This window comes from Xiphophorus maculatus, chromosome 3, assembly GCF_002775205.1.
Source record: "Xiphophorus maculatus strain JP 163 A chromosome 3, X_maculatus-5.0-male, whole genome shotgun sequence".
In the NCBI taxonomy this organism is placed as follows: domain Eukaryota; kingdom Metazoa; phylum Chordata; class Actinopteri; order Cyprinodontiformes; family Poeciliidae; genus Xiphophorus; species Xiphophorus maculatus.
In genome coordinates, this window is record NC_036445.1 from 2,967,940 (window position 1) to 2,986,259 (window position 18,320).

General features: G+C 34.0%; 1 protein-coding gene across 1 annotated transcript; it reads right to left on the bottom strand.

Annotated features, from left to right (window-relative positions):
• Positions 1 to 121: 121 nt before the first annotated feature.
• Positions 122 to 18,100, bottom strand: LOC102236543 (carcinoembryonic antigen-related cell adhesion molecule 5-like). The gene is made up of 22 exons (XM_023330585.1): positions 17,972 to 18,100; positions 17,128 to 17,454; positions 16,070 to 16,348; positions 15,265 to 15,531; positions 14,041 to 14,319; positions 13,659 to 13,925; positions 12,811 to 12,919; positions 12,359 to 12,396; positions 11,917 to 11,984; positions 9,860 to 9,911; positions 9,018 to 9,071; positions 7,858 to 8,121; positions 6,854 to 7,117; positions 5,595 to 5,873; positions 5,200 to 5,469; positions 4,829 to 4,931; positions 4,694 to 4,722; positions 4,085 to 4,135; positions 3,443 to 3,508; positions 2,181 to 2,240; positions 1,591 to 1,656; positions 122 to 1,485 (listed from the first exon to the last, which is right to left on the bottom strand). Exons 1-21 carry the CDS (start codon positions 18,015 to 18,017, stop codon positions 1,613 to 1,615), a joined length of 3,216 nt encoding a protein of 1,071 aa, XP_023186353.1. The 5' UTR covers positions 18,018 to 18,100; the 3' UTR covers positions 122 to 1,485; positions 1,591 to 1,612.
• Between the last annotated feature and the right edge of the window lie 220 nt (positions 18,101 to 18,320).

Sequence of the window (18,320 nt, forward strand, 5' to 3'; positions counted from 1 at the left end):
CATGTGTTTAACTGTGCAGTTCCTGCAGCATCTGTTTATTTCAGAATCAGCCACATGGCAGAGCCACACATCAAAGCTGCTCCTGCTGCTGGAAGCATAATAAATACCCAACAAGCTGGATTTACGTTTTATTGCATCAGATTTGGAAAAACTCCAGCAGGGACTGTGTAGACCAACTTCTTTTCTGATTTACAATTTCATCAGATCAAATTAAAACACTGCTGTAATGACAATGATTATTAAACATGAGGTTTCTTTGTAAACCTTGACTTTTCACACTGATATTTTTAGTTCTGTTGCTGTTACTTTCAGAAATCTAAAGGGAAATTAATCTTGAAACAGTAAAATGCACTGAAATAGTTGTACATTTACCAAACTGTTAACAGTTTCATCTTTTCAGGAACAAATGACTCAGTTCTCTTTTTGTTTAATAGCTAAACTATGTTTAATTCTCAGTTCAATATTTCTGAAGTGTTCACTTGACTTTTGTCTCTAAAATCAATAAAACAACAATATTCAAACAGATAACAGACTATCCACATTATTTGAGGATCAGGAAAAGCAAATGATAAATAGCTAAATAAATAAACACAACAACCAGTGGCCACCAAGGTGCTTGAACAAAGTAATCAATTATTTCCTGCTTGACTGACTTTAATCATTTTTTGTAAGTGAGTAGGGAGTGGATTACTCCAACTGCTGTGTTAGAGAATTATCTATATAAGAACATACAGTATATAACTCCACCACAGTTAGTTATAACTAACTGTGTTGTGTTTATTACAACAGGTGTTGTAATAAACACCTGTTGTGTGTTTACAACAGGTGTTGTAATAAATACCTGTTGTATAATTTTCTCTGTGATTATTTCTGGTTCATAATCTAAAACTACATAATCCAGAGCTTGAACATTCAACAGGAAACAGACGTGATCTTATTCATGAGAAAAAACAAATTAACATCTATTCTCCACTCCCACACACACCTGCCATCTTTTCAAACTTCTGTCAAGCGTGAAAAAGTGTCTAATTGAGCGTCATGTGGATTTTAACCACTAGAGGGAGACAATTTGATGCTTTTGGAGGCTGAAAGCCTCTGATGTACAAATAAAAGCTTTTGGAATATAAGTAATCCATACTTACATTCACTATTAATATATATGCCTTATATATTAATAGTACTAGTACTATTAATATATATAAAACTGAATAGACACAGATTTTTTAAAAGGGTATTGTTGTCAGATTTAAGATTTATTAAAGATTTATGAAATGTTTTTATTATTGTATCTTTCAAAACAATCATTTACCTATCTATACACATTATTGGCAGTCCTTTAGGTGTGTAAATTTTATTTGTCTTTATTGATCTATGGAAACACAACAACAGGAAAAACAAAACAAAAAACAGTAAACATACGATAAAAAGTCTTTTCCCTTCCTCTAACTGGTAATGTAGTTTCATGATTCTTCTTTTTTTGATAACCTACAGAATAAAGGAAAATATAAAGGAAAAGATTAGTAACATAATGGTTAACTTTATTATGCATGTTGTCATTAAGAATTGATTGCTTATCAAAAATTAACTGACCTTTTAACAAAGAAAGCAGATTTTATACCTCATCATAAATCTGTGACATTGTCTCGTACACATGATCTGAGGAAAATAACAACCATGTTTTAATCATTCAGTTTTTAAATCATTCTGAAACATTTCACTGTAGGAAGAAAACTTTGAAAGTGGTGAATAAACTATTAATCAATTAAATGTTTCTCCACTATTTTAAAAGGAAAATAACCATCAAAACTAAAACCTTTTTTATTACATTGATATGAAATTTCTATTTTCATCCACTATTTTCAACACTAATTTCTGTTGATGAGCATTGGAGGAAATGTGTCCTGAGCATCTCAAAACTTAACACTTTTTTCCTGTAATACTATGAGGCAGAACCAACACAATGGACCTGACCCAAACACATAAAGGTCAACATGCACCACGCACCTGATGGTGCAAACGCAGAGATGTGAGCACGATGTGCATGGCACACAAAAACAACATCTGACCCACACAGGGCCCCAATGAACACAATATTATGCAGACACACACACACAGACATATATCTACAGCCTGTTTCTTACATCTTACAGTAAATAATAAAAAAGGAAAACAAAGCCTACCTGATGGACGTGAAGACTCCCTCTGCCAGTTCTTAGGCTCAGGTCTCCTGTCTGTGACAGCTAGAGGATGAGAAAGTAAAGTGATAACATTTTCTTATGATTTATTTTATTTAAAACATGGGCAGCATACATTAACCACAAGAGGAGAGATTTATTGTATCAGGTTAAAGCTCTCAGTGCTAATTTCCGCCTGCAGTCCCCAACCCAGCTGCTTCATTTCTACTCGTTTTTGGCAAAAGTTTAGACTAGATCTAACTGTTAAAGATTCTGTTTATTCATTTTTAGCTAGCGTCATCGCACAGTCACATTTATCTCGTGGAAAAAGCACCACCCACTAAATAAAGAAAAGTAAACTAATTACATTAGTCTCCTTCAGCTTCGAAAGGCTGGACTGCTGCATGATGAAGAGGACAGAAATATCTCAAGAGCGAGATGAAAGTTTTATTGAGAGCGACAACGAAAAAGAGAGTGAGGAAGTGTGTGTGAAGCCAGACCTGAAGGATTTTACTGCAGGACATTACACAAAAAACATAATCACATTTGACTAACATGAAAACAGTCACATCTCTAAAGTGTATTATACACACGGTGCACAAAACCAGCCTAATGCATCTGACACACACAAATAAAGGCCAGATGCACCGTTCACACAGACAGTCTGGGTTTTCTTTCCTTCACTTGGATTCCTCCGGTAGAATTTCTATCAGGCCAATCAATGAACAGAAGGAGAAGTTGTGAACAATGATGTCAGTTTCTGTGCTGTTTTAGATTTGTAGTCTGCCTGTAGTTTTAGCAGTGGTAGTGATGGAAGTGAACCTTTCTGTCCATGCTGGTCATGCTTCCAAATATTGAATTAACATTTCCGCCATCTCATTTTACTCAGTAGTTCTCTCTTCTCAGTGGAGAATGGACGTTTACTGGGTAAGTTTCATAGCGTCAAAGTGGCTCATTGCATACCTCCCTGGTAAATGTTAGCAACTGGGTAAAATTAAAACTGCAACAGAGTCCAAGCCTCCAGGAAGTGATTGTTTCTCAGTAGCCAAGAGCCTGGACCCTCTGTAAGAAGTAAAGTGTAGACAAGGTGCTGCTAGCATGGCAGGCAGGTCCTGGCCAACACATGATGCACGTGGTGCACACAAGCAATGCATCTTACTCACACAAGACCCAATGAACACAATGAGATGCAGGCAAACGCATTTACATGTCTACATAACCGTTTTTTACAACTTACACTGAATAATAAAAAGGAAAACAAAGCCTACCCATTTGATGTGAACGCGCCCCTTGCCGGTTCCTAGGCTCAGGTCTTCTCTCTGTGACATCCTCCTCTAGAAAACAGACATTTGCTTCATTTCTACTTGCTTTGACAAATGTTTTAACGAGAAAACTATTTAAAGGTTTGTTTAATTATTTTTAGCTAGTTTCACTCACATTTAGTTTATGAAAAAAACACAAGCTGCTAAATAAACAGAAGTAAATGTCTTTTGAAAAAACTAGACTGTCTGATGAAGGAGAGATCAATAGGTCAAGAGCAAAGAAGTGTTAGTGAAAGTGAAAGACTAATGAAGCGTGTTTGAGGCCAGGCACACCTGCAGAATATTATTGGATGGCATTCAGAAAAAACATCCCCACATCTGACCAACATGAAAACAACCACATCCCAAAGTGCATCATAGACATGGTGCAAAAACCAGCACAATGGACCCGACACACAAATACAGGATACATGCACCTCACAGCTGAAGGCCAGTTCCTGACCTGTGCGAGCGAGATGATGTACATGTCGCACAAAAACAATATATCTGACACACACAAGACCCAACAGGCACACACTAAAATATATGTTTATTTAGCATATTTCTTACAGTTTATGCTGAATAATAAAAAAGAAAAACGAAGCCTACCCATTTGATATGGACGCTCCTCCCGCTGGTTCCTAGGCTCAGGTTTGTTGTCTGTGACATCCAGAGGAGCAAACGGTGAAGTTACTACATTTTGCTACTTTTGACAAACTTTTCATCGAAATGTAACTGTTTAAAAGTCTGTTTAGTAATTTTTAGCTAGCTTGACTGCACAGACACATTTAGCTTATGGAAACAGCACCAGCTGCTAAATGAACTAAAGTAAACTAAGATAAACTAACTAATGACATTTTTGTTTAGGGTGTATGCTCACCCCCACCGACACACAGATAAAAAACTATTTAAAAGCTTTTACTCAGATTTGTCTTAACAATAAAGAGGACAAGGGGCATGAAAGACAAATAGTTATAAAAAACTTCAAAGTGCACACAGTTTGTACTTTTTTTCCTTTTCAGAGTTAGTAGGTGCTGCTTCATCTTTGCTCAACACTCTGGAAATTATGGTTGTGGCTTCTAGGTTTTAGAATTACCCGAACAAATGATATTCAATTTCAATTTAAATCAAGTTGTAGAAAACAGTAAGTGATGTGATTTGCTTTTTGTTCCACTTTTTAAAGTTGTGTGATATTATAGACACAGTATTCATTCTTACCTTTTTTAGGTTTGGGTTTGACATTTTTTCTAAATGTTGGAAAGAAAATAAGAGTTAGCAATCATCCAACTTTAATTTTTATTTGTCTGTTTATATGATTAGAAATTAAGCAGTGTGTAACATCAAAACACTCACTTTCTTCTGTAAAGGAAAAAGACTCCAGCAGCAACTAAAACTAAAACTGCTAAACATGCGAGCACAATTCCAGCAATGGCTCCGGCTGGGAGACCTCCAGACTCTACATAATCCAATATAAAAGAAGAGACAAAACAGAGACCTCCATGTAAAATCATCAACAGTGACATTTTCATGAACAGATTCTGTCAAGCATTAGTGTTTATAGAACGTTTAAGGATCTATTAGTTCCTTTTTTCTTACGTTAGAACTTTACATTTTAATACAACAATTATAAAACATTGAATTGGGAGTCAGTAAACTAAATACTTGATTTATTAGATGAATATAATCATCTTGATGTCTGTAACAGACCTTTTCTTAATACTCACCCACTACTACAGAGATGACAGAAAGCCGAGATGTTTGATCAATCAGAGTTTTATTGTTGAAGGCCCGACAGCTGTAGTTTCCAGTGTGATTTACTTCAACATTGCTCAATCTGAGTTCTGGTCCAGAATGGGACTGCAGGTTTTCATTAATAAACCACTGAAACTCTGCAGGAGGACTGGAAACAGCTGAGCAGCTCAACGTGATGTCTGAGCCTTCCTTGTAGTGTTCCTGAGATGGAACGACGGTCAGTTCGACTCGTTCTGGTCCATCTGTGATGTTAGAAATAAGTGATGAAAAATAAAGCTTTACAATAAAGCTGTACACTGCAAAATAAAGCATAGGTGAAGCCTTAAATAGACATGCATAGTTGTATATGGTAGTGATAAAAACTTACAAAAGATGGAGATGTTAACTGGATCACTGAAGTCCTCACTGAAGTAGTTGAAGGCATGACACCTCAGTAGGTTGAGATCAGGCCGGGTCACCTTGGCGATAGTCAGAGTGGATCCTCCATCGGTGATCTGAACTCTGTCGCTGGCTGTCACCTCTGACCCGTTGTTCATCCAGAAGTAATGAGGAGAAAACCCAGATGCAGAGCAGGAGAGACGGACTGAGCTCTTCAACTCAACCAGGTCTGTGGGATCTGATGCCACCACAACACTGGAGACGCGTTCTGTGGGTCAAAGCAGGAAAATAATGTAACTATTATACAACTGACCTAAAACACAGAACAGTTTAATTGGGTTTAGAGTCATACAGTGACTTGTTTTTCTTTTTCTTTTTAGCATTTATGTTGTTTCTATGGATGTATGTGAAATATACTTAATACTGTTTGAATTAATTATGGAAAAAACACATTTTCATCCAAAAGTGAGCTTGAGAAGAGAAAGGTAAATCTTTTTTTATTTTGAAGTTTGGAGTGGACAAACTTGTAATAGTTATTTATAGAGCATGTTTCAGCAACAGGGCAATTTAAAGTATTTCACATGATGAAAACACGAAATAATAAATAAGCAACAAATACCATGTTGCAGTGGCAGAATAAAATAAACTGGATAGTTTGGATTACAGATTAAAGATGGTAAAGTTTTATCTTGATCAGCTCTGAAAATGTAAAGTCTCAAGGTTAGTTTTTAAGGGTGGGGTGCTGTTAATTGATTTATTACTTGTTCTCATCATTTAGATTGTTTTAACAAATTAATAACTACTTTTGTTTTGGTATGATTTATAGCTTTTATATGATTGAAGATAGAGAATAGAGAAAACTATTCCCTTACGACTGAAATGCTGAAGTTTGGTCCAATGCGTTTAATGTAGTCAATATTTGCACTTCTTGTTTTATGGTATTTACTAAATGTATTTTTTAACATTACCTTTGGTTTTATTCCAGATAACTTCAAATAATATAATTATAATCTACTACTTCAGTTGAAATTCCAAATTTTGAAAGTGGAGCAACAATAAATGATAGATTACAGAAAACAATGTTTGGGCTTACCGGGATTTTTTTTACTCAGTGAAATGTTTTTAGCTTAAAAAACAATTTTTTCTCTTCACCTCTAAAAAGGCTCTTTGTGTATGCTCATCTTGAATTTGTTTCATACACATGAATATTTTTGAAATACTAATTCTTCAAGTTCTTTAAAGACTAACCATTTACTGGGACAAGTAAAGGTTGAGACGTTTGCGTTTTCTGTGTTTTGCTGTTAAAGGCTTCACAGCTGTAGTTTCCATCTTGATTTGTCTGAATGTTGCTCAGTCTGAGGTCTGGTTTAGAGTCAGACAGACGATCTCCATTCAGAAACCACAGAAACTCAGGAGAAGGTCTGGACTGAACTGAACAGGTCAGAAGGACGTTTGATCCTTCATGGTGCGGTCCTGATGGAGAGACTTTCAGTCCTATGTCCTCTGGCCCATCTGTACAGAAAACCCCAAATAAAATAACATCAGTTTGTGTAAAAAGACAAAAACAAACCTTTTCATTATTCTGGCTGCTACTCCTTCTAGGGTTTGCAACAGAAGACTCTTGGTTTCAAACTCATCTTGTCCCTAGCATCCTTTTATGTGACACCAGCCCCCCTGCATAACCACATTTATTACACTTTTTAACTTGATCTGTGGTCAACAATCCCTTTTAACTCACTGATTTAGATGGTTGACCCCAGATAATAAAACTCTTCCATTTCAAATATTTATTCTCTTCTCAGTTTTACTGTTCAATCTCCCTCTCTTTAACAAATACACATCTTTCCTTGTTTTCACTAACTGTCCCTTTTCTATGCAGAACAAATATCTTCCCACGTCTCTTACTGTAGATCAAAATGTCGTCTGCGAACATCGTAGTCCATCGAAACTCCTCTCTGATTTATTCTACCAATACCTCCCAACTGCAAACAACAAGGGCCTCAGACTATATCCCTGAAGCAATCCCACCTCTTGAGCCGCTCTAAGTTTTGCCACACACCATAGTCTTGCTGTCCCTGTACATACAGTATTTGGTATCTGGTTTTGTTTACTCTAGTTTTTCAGGTTTTGCATTAAATCCCAACCTACTGAAAACAATTACTCTAAATAACATTCATTATAAAGAAATTGACACTTTTTAAGAAAATGCAACAATTAATCTAACTTAGATGAACATGAGGATTTAAACTTACAGTTAATGAAGACTTCTGCTGGTTCACTGATGTCAAAACTCACAGAGTTAGACACATTACACCTGTAGGATCCATGGTCGTTGCGGGTCACATTGAGTATAATCAGATCGGATTCTGCACCATTGTTCTGAGTGACGTCAGAGCTGCCTTTCAACCACTGGATGTTGGTAGCATTACCAACGAAGGAGCAGTGCAAATGCAAGTTACCATTAAACTCATTTAACTCCACTGTTTGGGGTATTACTTCTAAATCCTGCACTGGCTCTGTGGAGGAAAAAAATATAAAAATATTCATTGGTTGCCAAAATTTCACCAAGGACACAGTAAGCAGCAACAAGCAATATGTATTTCTAACAATATGTTTAAAATAGCAATTTACCCTTTATAATACTTTTAAAATTATTACTTTGTTTTCTTAAATCAATAGCAAAACCGATATGACTTTTAAACGCTGACCCAAATCTGTCTTTGCCAAGATAAAAACTGAAGGGAGACAGAGAGGAGAGAAAAGGGAAGAGGCTGGACAAAATGTTCAGGTGGAATCATAAATCATTTAGAAATAAACAAGACATTAAGGAACTGTTTCCCTGAAAACTTATTTGTCTTTTTATGCAGTTTCAGTGAATTAGGAACTCTTAGGAAAACTATAAGAAAGTGAAAATAAGTGTCATGTAAATAATTCCAAGTTGTAAGCCTTTATTATCAAAGTGTAAAGTTTTGAGCTTTAAATTCTCAAAACCTCATTGCTAAAACTATATTGTAGTTGTATATAGTTTGCTTCTTATTTTTGGTTGACCAGTTACAGTAACTGTATTAACTTTTCAGCTGAAGATTTCAAAGCACCTGGACTAATTAATCTGTTTAATAATTACTAAATCTGAAAATAACTGACGTGTTTCACCTCTGCAGATTTGAAGGTTTTACTTTGGACTCCTGATGTGACACACTCACAACAAGAGCAAAGGATAAGAAATGTGTCACAAGTGGTGGAGATGTGAGCAAAATGTACACTTCTGCTTTGAGGCTTTAATGATAAAATGTACAGATTTGCTATTGGATTTCAGAAGATTTCATGAAGATTTTATAAGCATCTCCTCTTCACCAAAGTTTCATAACAACAAACTGTGTTTTAATCAGATTTGTTGTAAAAGTCACAATACCTTCAATTAATGCACTGAGAAAATCTGTGAACTCGTCATCTTCTTCAGGTAAACCTGCAGCAGACGGTTTTTAGTTATTTAAAACATTTTTATTAAGCATTGAAAACTTTTCTGCACATATTACATTTTATAGTACAAATGGAACCAGTGAAAATAGGAAAATGAATATACAATATTATAAGTAGTTTATATTTTTGTCTTTAGTATCATGTGCTGATCCATATGAAAATATGTCTGTTGGAGCTGTTAACACATTTCTCTTTCATACTGTCTTCAAACAATAAAGAATTCAGATTACATAAAATAAGCAAGATATATATATATATATATATATATATATATATATATATACAGTATATGCTGACTGTTGCTAAATAATAAATAACGTTTGACTAAAAAAACAATCTCTTTTTTTCTAAGAATGTAAGTTGATCTGGTCTTCACAAATATTCCATAATTGTTCAAAATAGAGCTCAAATGTACAAAATATCACAGATTCACTGTATCAATACTTTTTAGACATAAACGAAGCCAATACAAACTGCAAACTTATAACATCTAGAAATCAAAGCGAGCTTCACAAAATCATTGAATTTAGCATTCGGTTTGACTTTTTACCATGAAATTTTCCGTTCTTTGCTTGTTTTCCACAAATAAGGAATGAAAAGGACAAATTTAAACCTGGTGGTGTTTTTATTTACTGTACATGAAAAAATAAATCATCTTAAACAACTTTTCTTTGTAATAAGAAAATGCAGATCTTTTGAGACTAACACAGTTATTGTTGCACTAACAAACAGTGAAAATATCTTCATGTTGTGGATCAAGAGGTAAAAGCTCACCTGAGATGGCTCCAAGGAGAACAAAAACTATGATGATTGTTTTCATTTCTTTCTTTTAGTCTAAAACAGGAGTAAGAATCTGTTTCACTCCTCAGATTCTTGTTGTCCTCAATGACAAGAATGAACCAGGAAGTCAAATTGCTTATCTCTCTGTGATACATTGGTTAAACATTAACACTATTTTGTGTTTATTTCATTATGGCCTGACAGTAAGCAAGTTATACAAATCAAATTATATAAACATTACTGAAATTATATGTATTAAAATAATATTAAATTTAACCTTTTTCCTAGAAACATATGTCCATTATTGTTGATTATATTTAAGATGTATGTATGACTTAAGAAAAATAGTTTATTACCACATAAGATGAAATATGACTTCAGAGTGCAACTATGGCACCAGTCCTCCAGCTTTTTGGGACTTTCAACTCATAAATCACAGGTTTGTCAAACAGTAAAATACCTTCAAGTAATAAAAAGTTGGTAGTAAAGTAATAAACAAGAAATTATAACAATAGTAGGAAGACTGACCAACATTTACCGTAAAATAGATAAGAATTACTGCTAGAAATGAAACAAACTTTTTCTGTCCTCACAATGAACTTAGCCCAGTATCATGACTCATTATTTTATTCATAAGTGTGTTATACACAACAAACTCAGTTGCAAGGATAATCAAATAAGGAAAGCCACATTTAAAGTGCTTTTTGCTCGTAGTATAATAAAAAATAACAGAATGAAAGAAATAAGAGGTAAATATTTTAATAAAAAATTATATATACATATATAAAGTTTGTTGCACATGGAAAGATTTTACATGTCAAGATTCATTGTTATTGTGTTGTACGATTGCCCATTGCCCTATTGGGAGTTTAAGGTGAGCGTGAGAGAAAAGAGGGATGGAAATTGTCCTGGCTCTGTTTGTCCAGGTTCTAATTATGCAAGACGGCAGCATAGATGGGATCAGTGGATCTTTGATGACGCTTTTTGCTCTGATAGGGCAGTGAGAAGAAAAAATGTCTTTTAGAGAGGGGAGATGGCAGAATTTACCCTGATGCTGGGAAGCCAAAAATACATTTCAAGGACATCAGTTCTCTAGAAAAGAAAATTAATGTGCAGAATGCTTTTATGATCTGACTTAATGTGAGCAACATTTTAACTAAGTATACACTAAAGAAAAAAACAAAAATATGCATCATATTTCAATGAGATACTCAGAATTTCTAACAATTAGCAACAATTTACTTTTTTATTTCATAATACTTTAAATGAATAGTTAAGATTATTTGTAAAGCGCTTTTAACTGACATAAAATCACAAAGCTCAAAGCATAAAGCAAACACAACAAACAATAAAATCATGACATTAAGGTCTGGGAAAATAAAGTTTTTAGTTGCTTTTTAAAAATATCCACATGATCAACAAAACGGAGCTGCAAGGGCAAACTGTTCCTCAGCCTTGGGGCCATAAGGAATGAAAAGGCCTGGTCCCCTTTAGTTTGTAGCTTGCTATGTGGAATGACTAATGTTAGCCAGAAAGAGTGAGAGAGAAAAGAGAAATGCACAAAGAGAAGACAATAATAAACTAAACACAATGGAATGAGCACATGTTTCATCATAACTCTAAAGTCATACATTATTTCACACCCTGAATTAAATACTTATGAAGACAATATAAAGGTGGAAACTATGAGTGTAAACTTTAGAAACACACACATGTACACACGAAGACCTGCATCAGATTATGTTCAACAACAACTTTAGCATCTTTGTTCTTCCTTTAGGTTGTTGTTCAACTTTCTTAAAGTTGTTGTTCTCTGAATTTTCTCAGATTTCTGACTTTCTGAAAAAAAAGAACCACATAAACAGATTATAGTAATGATTTTATGCTGCAATTAAACACAAATGATTAACTGTGTAAGCATTTTTATAAGCTAAAAATATTTCATAATAAATCATGACAGACAATAGTGTAACTATTCTTTAGGGAAAAAATATTTACCTCCAACATGTTACAATTTTCACTTTAAATAATAAAAAATCCTACCTTTAAATTGTTGGCTTTTTTATACTGATTGTTCTAACATATATAACTGAGATATCCTCATAGACATGTTCTTCCTCTACAAAAAAAGAAGCATAGACACTTTATCATTCCAATGTTTGTGTGTTATAAATACAGACAGAAAGCACAACCTTTGAGTTAGATGGTTTTCTTCAGATCCAAGACTATAAATCATTTGTACCAAAGAGCTCTGAAAATCCTACAGCTTTTAGAGACTTGTTATAAATGGTTAATGTATGAAAACAGGTGGGGTGGATATTGTACATTTTTTATTGTCCCAGCTTATTACTAACTCATTTTATTTGTATATAGACAGGGGCAGGAGGCTTCAAACCTTCCCACCAGTTAAAATAAATCAAGAGAAAATCTTTGTGATTATTAAATTCTCAATTTTATTTTATGTACAGGATGAAGAAATTGTTAGAAACTTACCACATTTACCTGCATCAGGTTGTGCACTCACACTTTTTCTATATTTTGGAGAAAAAGTTATTAAAATGTAAGCAACTAAAAATACATAATAGTAATCTAAGTTTTATGTATATGAGAGCAAGTTATTAAAAATACATACATAAAATGTAAAATGTGTGTTTTCATGTTTTATGCATAAGAGAACAAGGTATTAAAAATACATACATACACATTTAATTTAATATTGATGCCTTAAATAAAACATTTTTGTGGCACATTTGGCAACAGTAGATTTGAAAGTATGTGTATGAAAGTGTATGTTTGATTCCAGGTTCATCCTGCCACATGTTAATGTTAACCTCAAGTTGAGTATCAATCTGTGCATTAGTGTATAAATGTTTGCATGTTTATGAGTGAATGTGGCTCTAGTGAGAAACACTTTGAGTGGTTAATATGAGTATGAAGACACTTACTTTCTTTTATACATAAAGTAACCTCCAGCAGCTCCAACTGCAACTACCAAACATGTGATTATTATCCCAGCAATGGCGCCTCCTGAGAGACATTGAGTTTTTTTAAAATCTAAAACAGAATACATCAATGAGCAATTCAACAACAACAACAACAAAAAAAAAAAACATTTACAATCTCGCCAATGTTGATACTGGACACTATGTTAGTTTAAGAAGCAAAATGAAAAGCTGGAAAATATATTAGTAATTTTGTTGTGGAATAAATCCTAAATAAATGTTTACAGAATTATATCATGAAGGGTCTGCAGAATCAATACGAATAATTAAATTCTTAAGCTTCTGAGAATAAAACTAAAGTTCCTAAGATTCTGCGTATAGTGTTTTAAGTTGACACCTGCCTCTGAGTACATTAAAATATAAAATAGAGTTTTATGGGGCATTAATAAAGATTATCTTATTGATGGATTTCTAATTATCATGATTAGATGTGTTGATCAAACACAAGCCTCTCATTTTTAACCAAATATAATTAATATACAGTTTTTGAAGTCCGTGTCTCATAAAAAATCTAATCATTAACTGTTTCAGACTGTAGACTCATTTAAAATGTTGATTGATTTCTCTGTTACTACCATCAAATGATTATTACACCAAAACTTTTCAAAGATTCTATATTTAAGATAAGATATAAACTTGATGGTATTTGAGCTACAAATGCCATCAGTATCTAAATGTAAGAGTCATCTAAGTATTGTTTTTCTATGAATAAATTTATCCACAACCTTTAAATAGGTTGTAAATGTTTAACACCTAACAGTTAATGCAACAAACCAGTCTGTAACACTTACACACAACAGAGATGACAAAAGGATCAGAGATTTTGTGCAGCAGTGTTTTGATGTTAAGAGCCTGACAGTTGTAGTTCCCGCTCTGATTGAGCTGAATGTTGGTCAGTCTGAGGTTTGGTCCAGAAACAGGTAGCAGGGTTTCATTCAGAAACCACCGAAAAATGGCAGCTGGTTTGGATTCAGCTGAACAGAACATGGTGATATCTGAACCTTCTTCATATTTTTCATGATGTGGAGATATAGTCACTGAAATACTGTCTGGTCCATCTGCATATACAAAGAAAGACAAGACCTTCTGAAACTATTGTCTTCAACAACAGCACTGTAAAGCCGTCGCTAAAGGTTTGGAGTTTGGATGTGAAAATATCAAGATCAGACTTACAGTAGATAGAGAGGTAAACTGGATCACTGCTATCACGACTGAAATAATTGAAAACGTGACACCTCAGGAGCCCTTGATCATATCTGGTCACATTGAATATTGTCAGAGTGGATCCTCCATCAGTGATCTGAACTCTGTCTCCATTTGTAAGCTCAGAGGTGCCGTTCATCCAGAGGAAAGATGGAGAGAATCCAGATGCAGAGCAGAAGAGCCGGACAGAGCTGCTGAACTCAACCAGGTCTGTGGAGGATGCTTCCACCGCAATGTTTGAAACACGTGCTGTGGATAAAGACACAATAGTTTTAAATACTGTTACTAAAAAATAAAAACTATATTAATAAAAACAAATAGAGCTACTGGTGGTGATATGGTTTAGCTGTGAAGGATAACGTCACAGCTCAACCATCTGTGTAAAACTACATAGTTTTCATCTGAAGTGCCAAATAATCATCATAACAATGTCAATGTGTGTGAGACCAGAATGGTAAAGGATCACTTGGATGCTAAATTTGGTGGACCATTAAATCCAAGGGTAATCTATTCAGACTCTGAATGGCAGTAATACATTTGGTCATTTCAATTGATTTTCACTGCCCCTGATCCGACACTTGATTTGGATTTTAGTGTCCAGGATGGTAAAGCATTCAGAGGATAATGAAGACAACATAATGATGGGAAAGAAGAGGAACAACGCAGTCCTACAAGCCTTTTATTGCCCCATAATAGTCAACTTTTATCGGATTGGTATGGTTTTTAAGTTTTGTATTTCATTTTGTGCTTGTTAAAGTAACAATAAAAAACAAGTGTTGAACTTCCAACGTAGTACTTGCACAGAAGAGACGTTTGATACTTTTAAAGTAAATCATTCTACAGTAAAAAAATACCAGATGCTGTCTGTAAACCATTGTCTTGGGCACTTTATAGGCCACTTATGGTTTCAATTTTAGCAATGACATTGCAATATTATATCCTGAAAAAACTGAAATATATTTGGGGTTCAGATGGCAAATTAATGTCTGGATCCTTATTAAAGTATAGTCAAATTCTGGTGTTTTTCAAGTAAACAAAAACAAACATACTTGAATAATCTGACATGTTTTTTAAATTAACCGTTAAAAATCTAAGTCAAATATCTTACATTTTATTTGCTTGTGTCCAAAAAATATTTACAAATATATATTTTTTTCCATCATAATTATTCCCTTTCTTCTTATTCATACTTACCAATAATAGAGACAGCTGATGGCTGAGATGTCTGATATTTCAAAGTTTTTCTATTAAAGGCCTGACAGCTGTAGTTTCCCATATGGCTCATCTGAATGTCCATCAGTCTGAGTGCTGGTCCAGAAACAGGCAGCATGTCTCCATTCAGAAACCAGAAAAACTCTGCGGTAGGTCTAGACTCAGCTGAACAGAACAGATTGATATTTGTTCCTTCTTCATGTTGTGTTTTTGATGGAGAGACCATTAACTGGATGTATTCTGGACCGTCTAAGGGAAAAATGAAATCAAAACAAGTTACTGAAAAACTCTTGCTGAAAATAATTTTTTCACACTTTTATAGTAAGGTAAGAATGTATAATATTCTCTGGTCATTTATATTCTATTTACTATATCATATAAAACTGATAATTACACAAACCAGTCACTTTATAAAGTACACTTGTTCAATAGCTTACTTGGACAAATCAAAAATTAGCCAATCACATGTCAGCAAATCTTAGCCTTCAGAAATCAAGACACACTGAAGATGAGTTTTCAAATTTGAAAATTAGCATCCTTTTTGATGCAAACAACGTTCCCATGGCTGCTGGTGGCAGACAGACTGGTCCAAGTATTTCAGAAACTGATGACTCTGGAGATTGTTCAAAAAACAGAAAATATCCAGAGAGTGAAAGTTGTGCAGTTGAAACTCCCTTGTTGAGGTCAGAGGAGAATTGGAAAACTAATTTGAGATGAAAGGCAGAAGGAATGTTTTTTGGATTGATTCAAGAGAGAAAATATAAACGAACAAGAAAAAAAGACTTACAGCTGATAAAAAGGTTTGCTTGATTACTAACTCCAGAACTGGCAGGATTGGACACATGACAGCTGTACAGTCCCTGGTCATAGCGAGTTACATTGACTATAGTCAGTTTGGATCCTCCATCAGAAATCTGAACTCTGTCACTGGCTGAAACCTCAGAGCTGCTGTTCATCCAGAGGAAGGAGAGAGAAGATCCAGAGGAGGAGCAGGACAGACGGACAGAACTCTTGAACTCAACCAAGTCTGAACTTTGTGCTGTTACTTTCACATTAGATACTGGCTCTGTAAGTGAAAAGCAAATTGGGTTAGACAAATAGCAATACAAACATTAAATAAAGTAAATCATTAAACTAATTATGGCTTACAGAAGAATTCATGGATTGTATTTGATAATTTCAAAATCTACAAAACAACTTTTGAAAGATCACATAATTATTTTAAGGGTTATTAATTTATACTTTAATTTTGTTTTAGGTGCATTTCAATATTTCATGCTATCTACAGGACATATCAAAAATACTCAATAAAACCGTATGCTAATTTTTTTATATCTAAAGGTAAAATGTGCTAACTAACTCTCAGTAATATGTACTTTTGCTTCTAACTGAGCACTGTTCAAGCAGAGAAAGAAGAAAAGAAGAGTTCTGGTAAAGGTTTAGATAAATCTATAAACTGTTTTGTATTGCATAAAATTAACTATCCCTACTTTTTATGTTTTCAAATAACTTTTGGTCATGAAGCCCATCTTTAATCTCAGATAGGTTATCCATTTCATTATGTATTAATTAGCTGAGATTAATGTTTTATCTCAGTAAGTAAATTAATAAGAAACAATAGTTTGCGGTCTACTTTGGAGTCGTAATAATTAAAATATTGCATTAAAACCTCTCATATTCATACACATTTCTATTAGAAATGACTTTGTTTATATTGAAATAACAGCCATTATATGCTCTAAAATTAAACAAACATTACAGATATTAAATATAAAAAATAGCCACTTTAAACACCTTTAGAGAATCCAGCAAATGCATTTGTTATTGGTTTAAACATCTGCTCACCATAAATGTCCACTCTGGTGGTTCCTATTATTTGCAAACCATCAGCTGTTAAAATGTTAAGTCTGTACTCTCCTCTGTCACTTAATTTGAGATTCCTGAGCTCCAGAGATCCAGTGGATCTGAAGAGAGTGATCCTGCCTTCATACTCAGGAACAGTAACATTCCTGTCGGACAGTGAAGTTATTATTGTGGTGATGCCATCAAAAGTCCAGATTAGTGACAGAAATGGTTCTTCTGTTGGATTCAGGTTTGTTCTCAGCATCACAGTCCCACCAACAGATGCATTCAAAGGACCGTCTGGTAGCATACCTGATCCTTCAGATAAACCTGCAGGACACAGTTTTGGTTTGAAAATAAATTCCTTTTAAGTTTTGTAAAAGGAACCTTCAGCAGTAAAATTTCACTCAATGGTTGATAAAAAATACAGTTATCCATTTGTAATTTTGTAAATAATTTGAAAATATAATCATTTTTTGTCACCCTTAAAACCTTTAGGTTGCAAAAATGCAAAAAAACAAACAAAAAAACTTTCTAAATCACTTCCTTGTGTTAGATTCTTTAACACAGTTTAAAGATTTAACATTTAGAAGGGAATAAAATCTTATGAAGTTTTTTCCCAAATATAATGTGTTATTGTAACAAAATAGTATGACTATGAATAAATATTTTGTAGGTTTCTAACTTTGTAGCAGTAGAAATAGTATAATTTATCAATAAATATAAATAAATACATTTATTTGCCAATGTCATGGCAATGACCATGACAGCTTAATTGCCATGTTAGCAGATCGTTACACAATGTTTGTAAATATTTTATCTTATATATCAAGCAGTAAAAACTCACCTGAAATGGTTCCAAGAATTATAAAATATATACTGGCTGTTTTCATCTTACTTTGTGAAGTAATAAGACTAAAAAGTAAAGAGTGTTTTTGTCTTTGTAGGTCAGCAAGTTAGACCTATTTCAGAAAAGCTGTGGAGGAAGTAAAGCTGCTGAATGTCTTAGAGGGTAATAACGTGGAAATCATTAACCAATGTTTAAGGAAACAGACGTGTGCATACTGCTGGAATGATGAGGTGAGATAGAAAATATTTCACACCAAATGATATTTATTCCCATAGGTTTGTGTCCAAATGCATGTCCATTACACATCAAAGATCAATAAAGAGAGAGAGAAAAACAGAGAACACAC

What these genes read in the sequence shown, in the direction of transcription:
- LOC102236543 (XM_023330585.1), bottom strand. Translation starts at nt 18,017, where the DNA reads ATGAAAACAGCCAGTATATATTTTATAATTCTTGGAACCATTTCAG. An exon ending in AGCAAACCTTTTTATCAGCT is followed by an intron (nt 15,532 to 16,069) that starts GTAAGTCTTTTT and finishes TTTTTCCCTTAG; the next exon opens with ACGGTCCAGAATACATCCAG. An exon ending in GGAGTCTTCACGTCCATCAG is followed by an intron (nt 1,657 to 2,180) that starts GTAGGCTTTGTT and finishes TATTTTCCTCAG; the next exon opens with ATCATGTGTACGAGACAATG.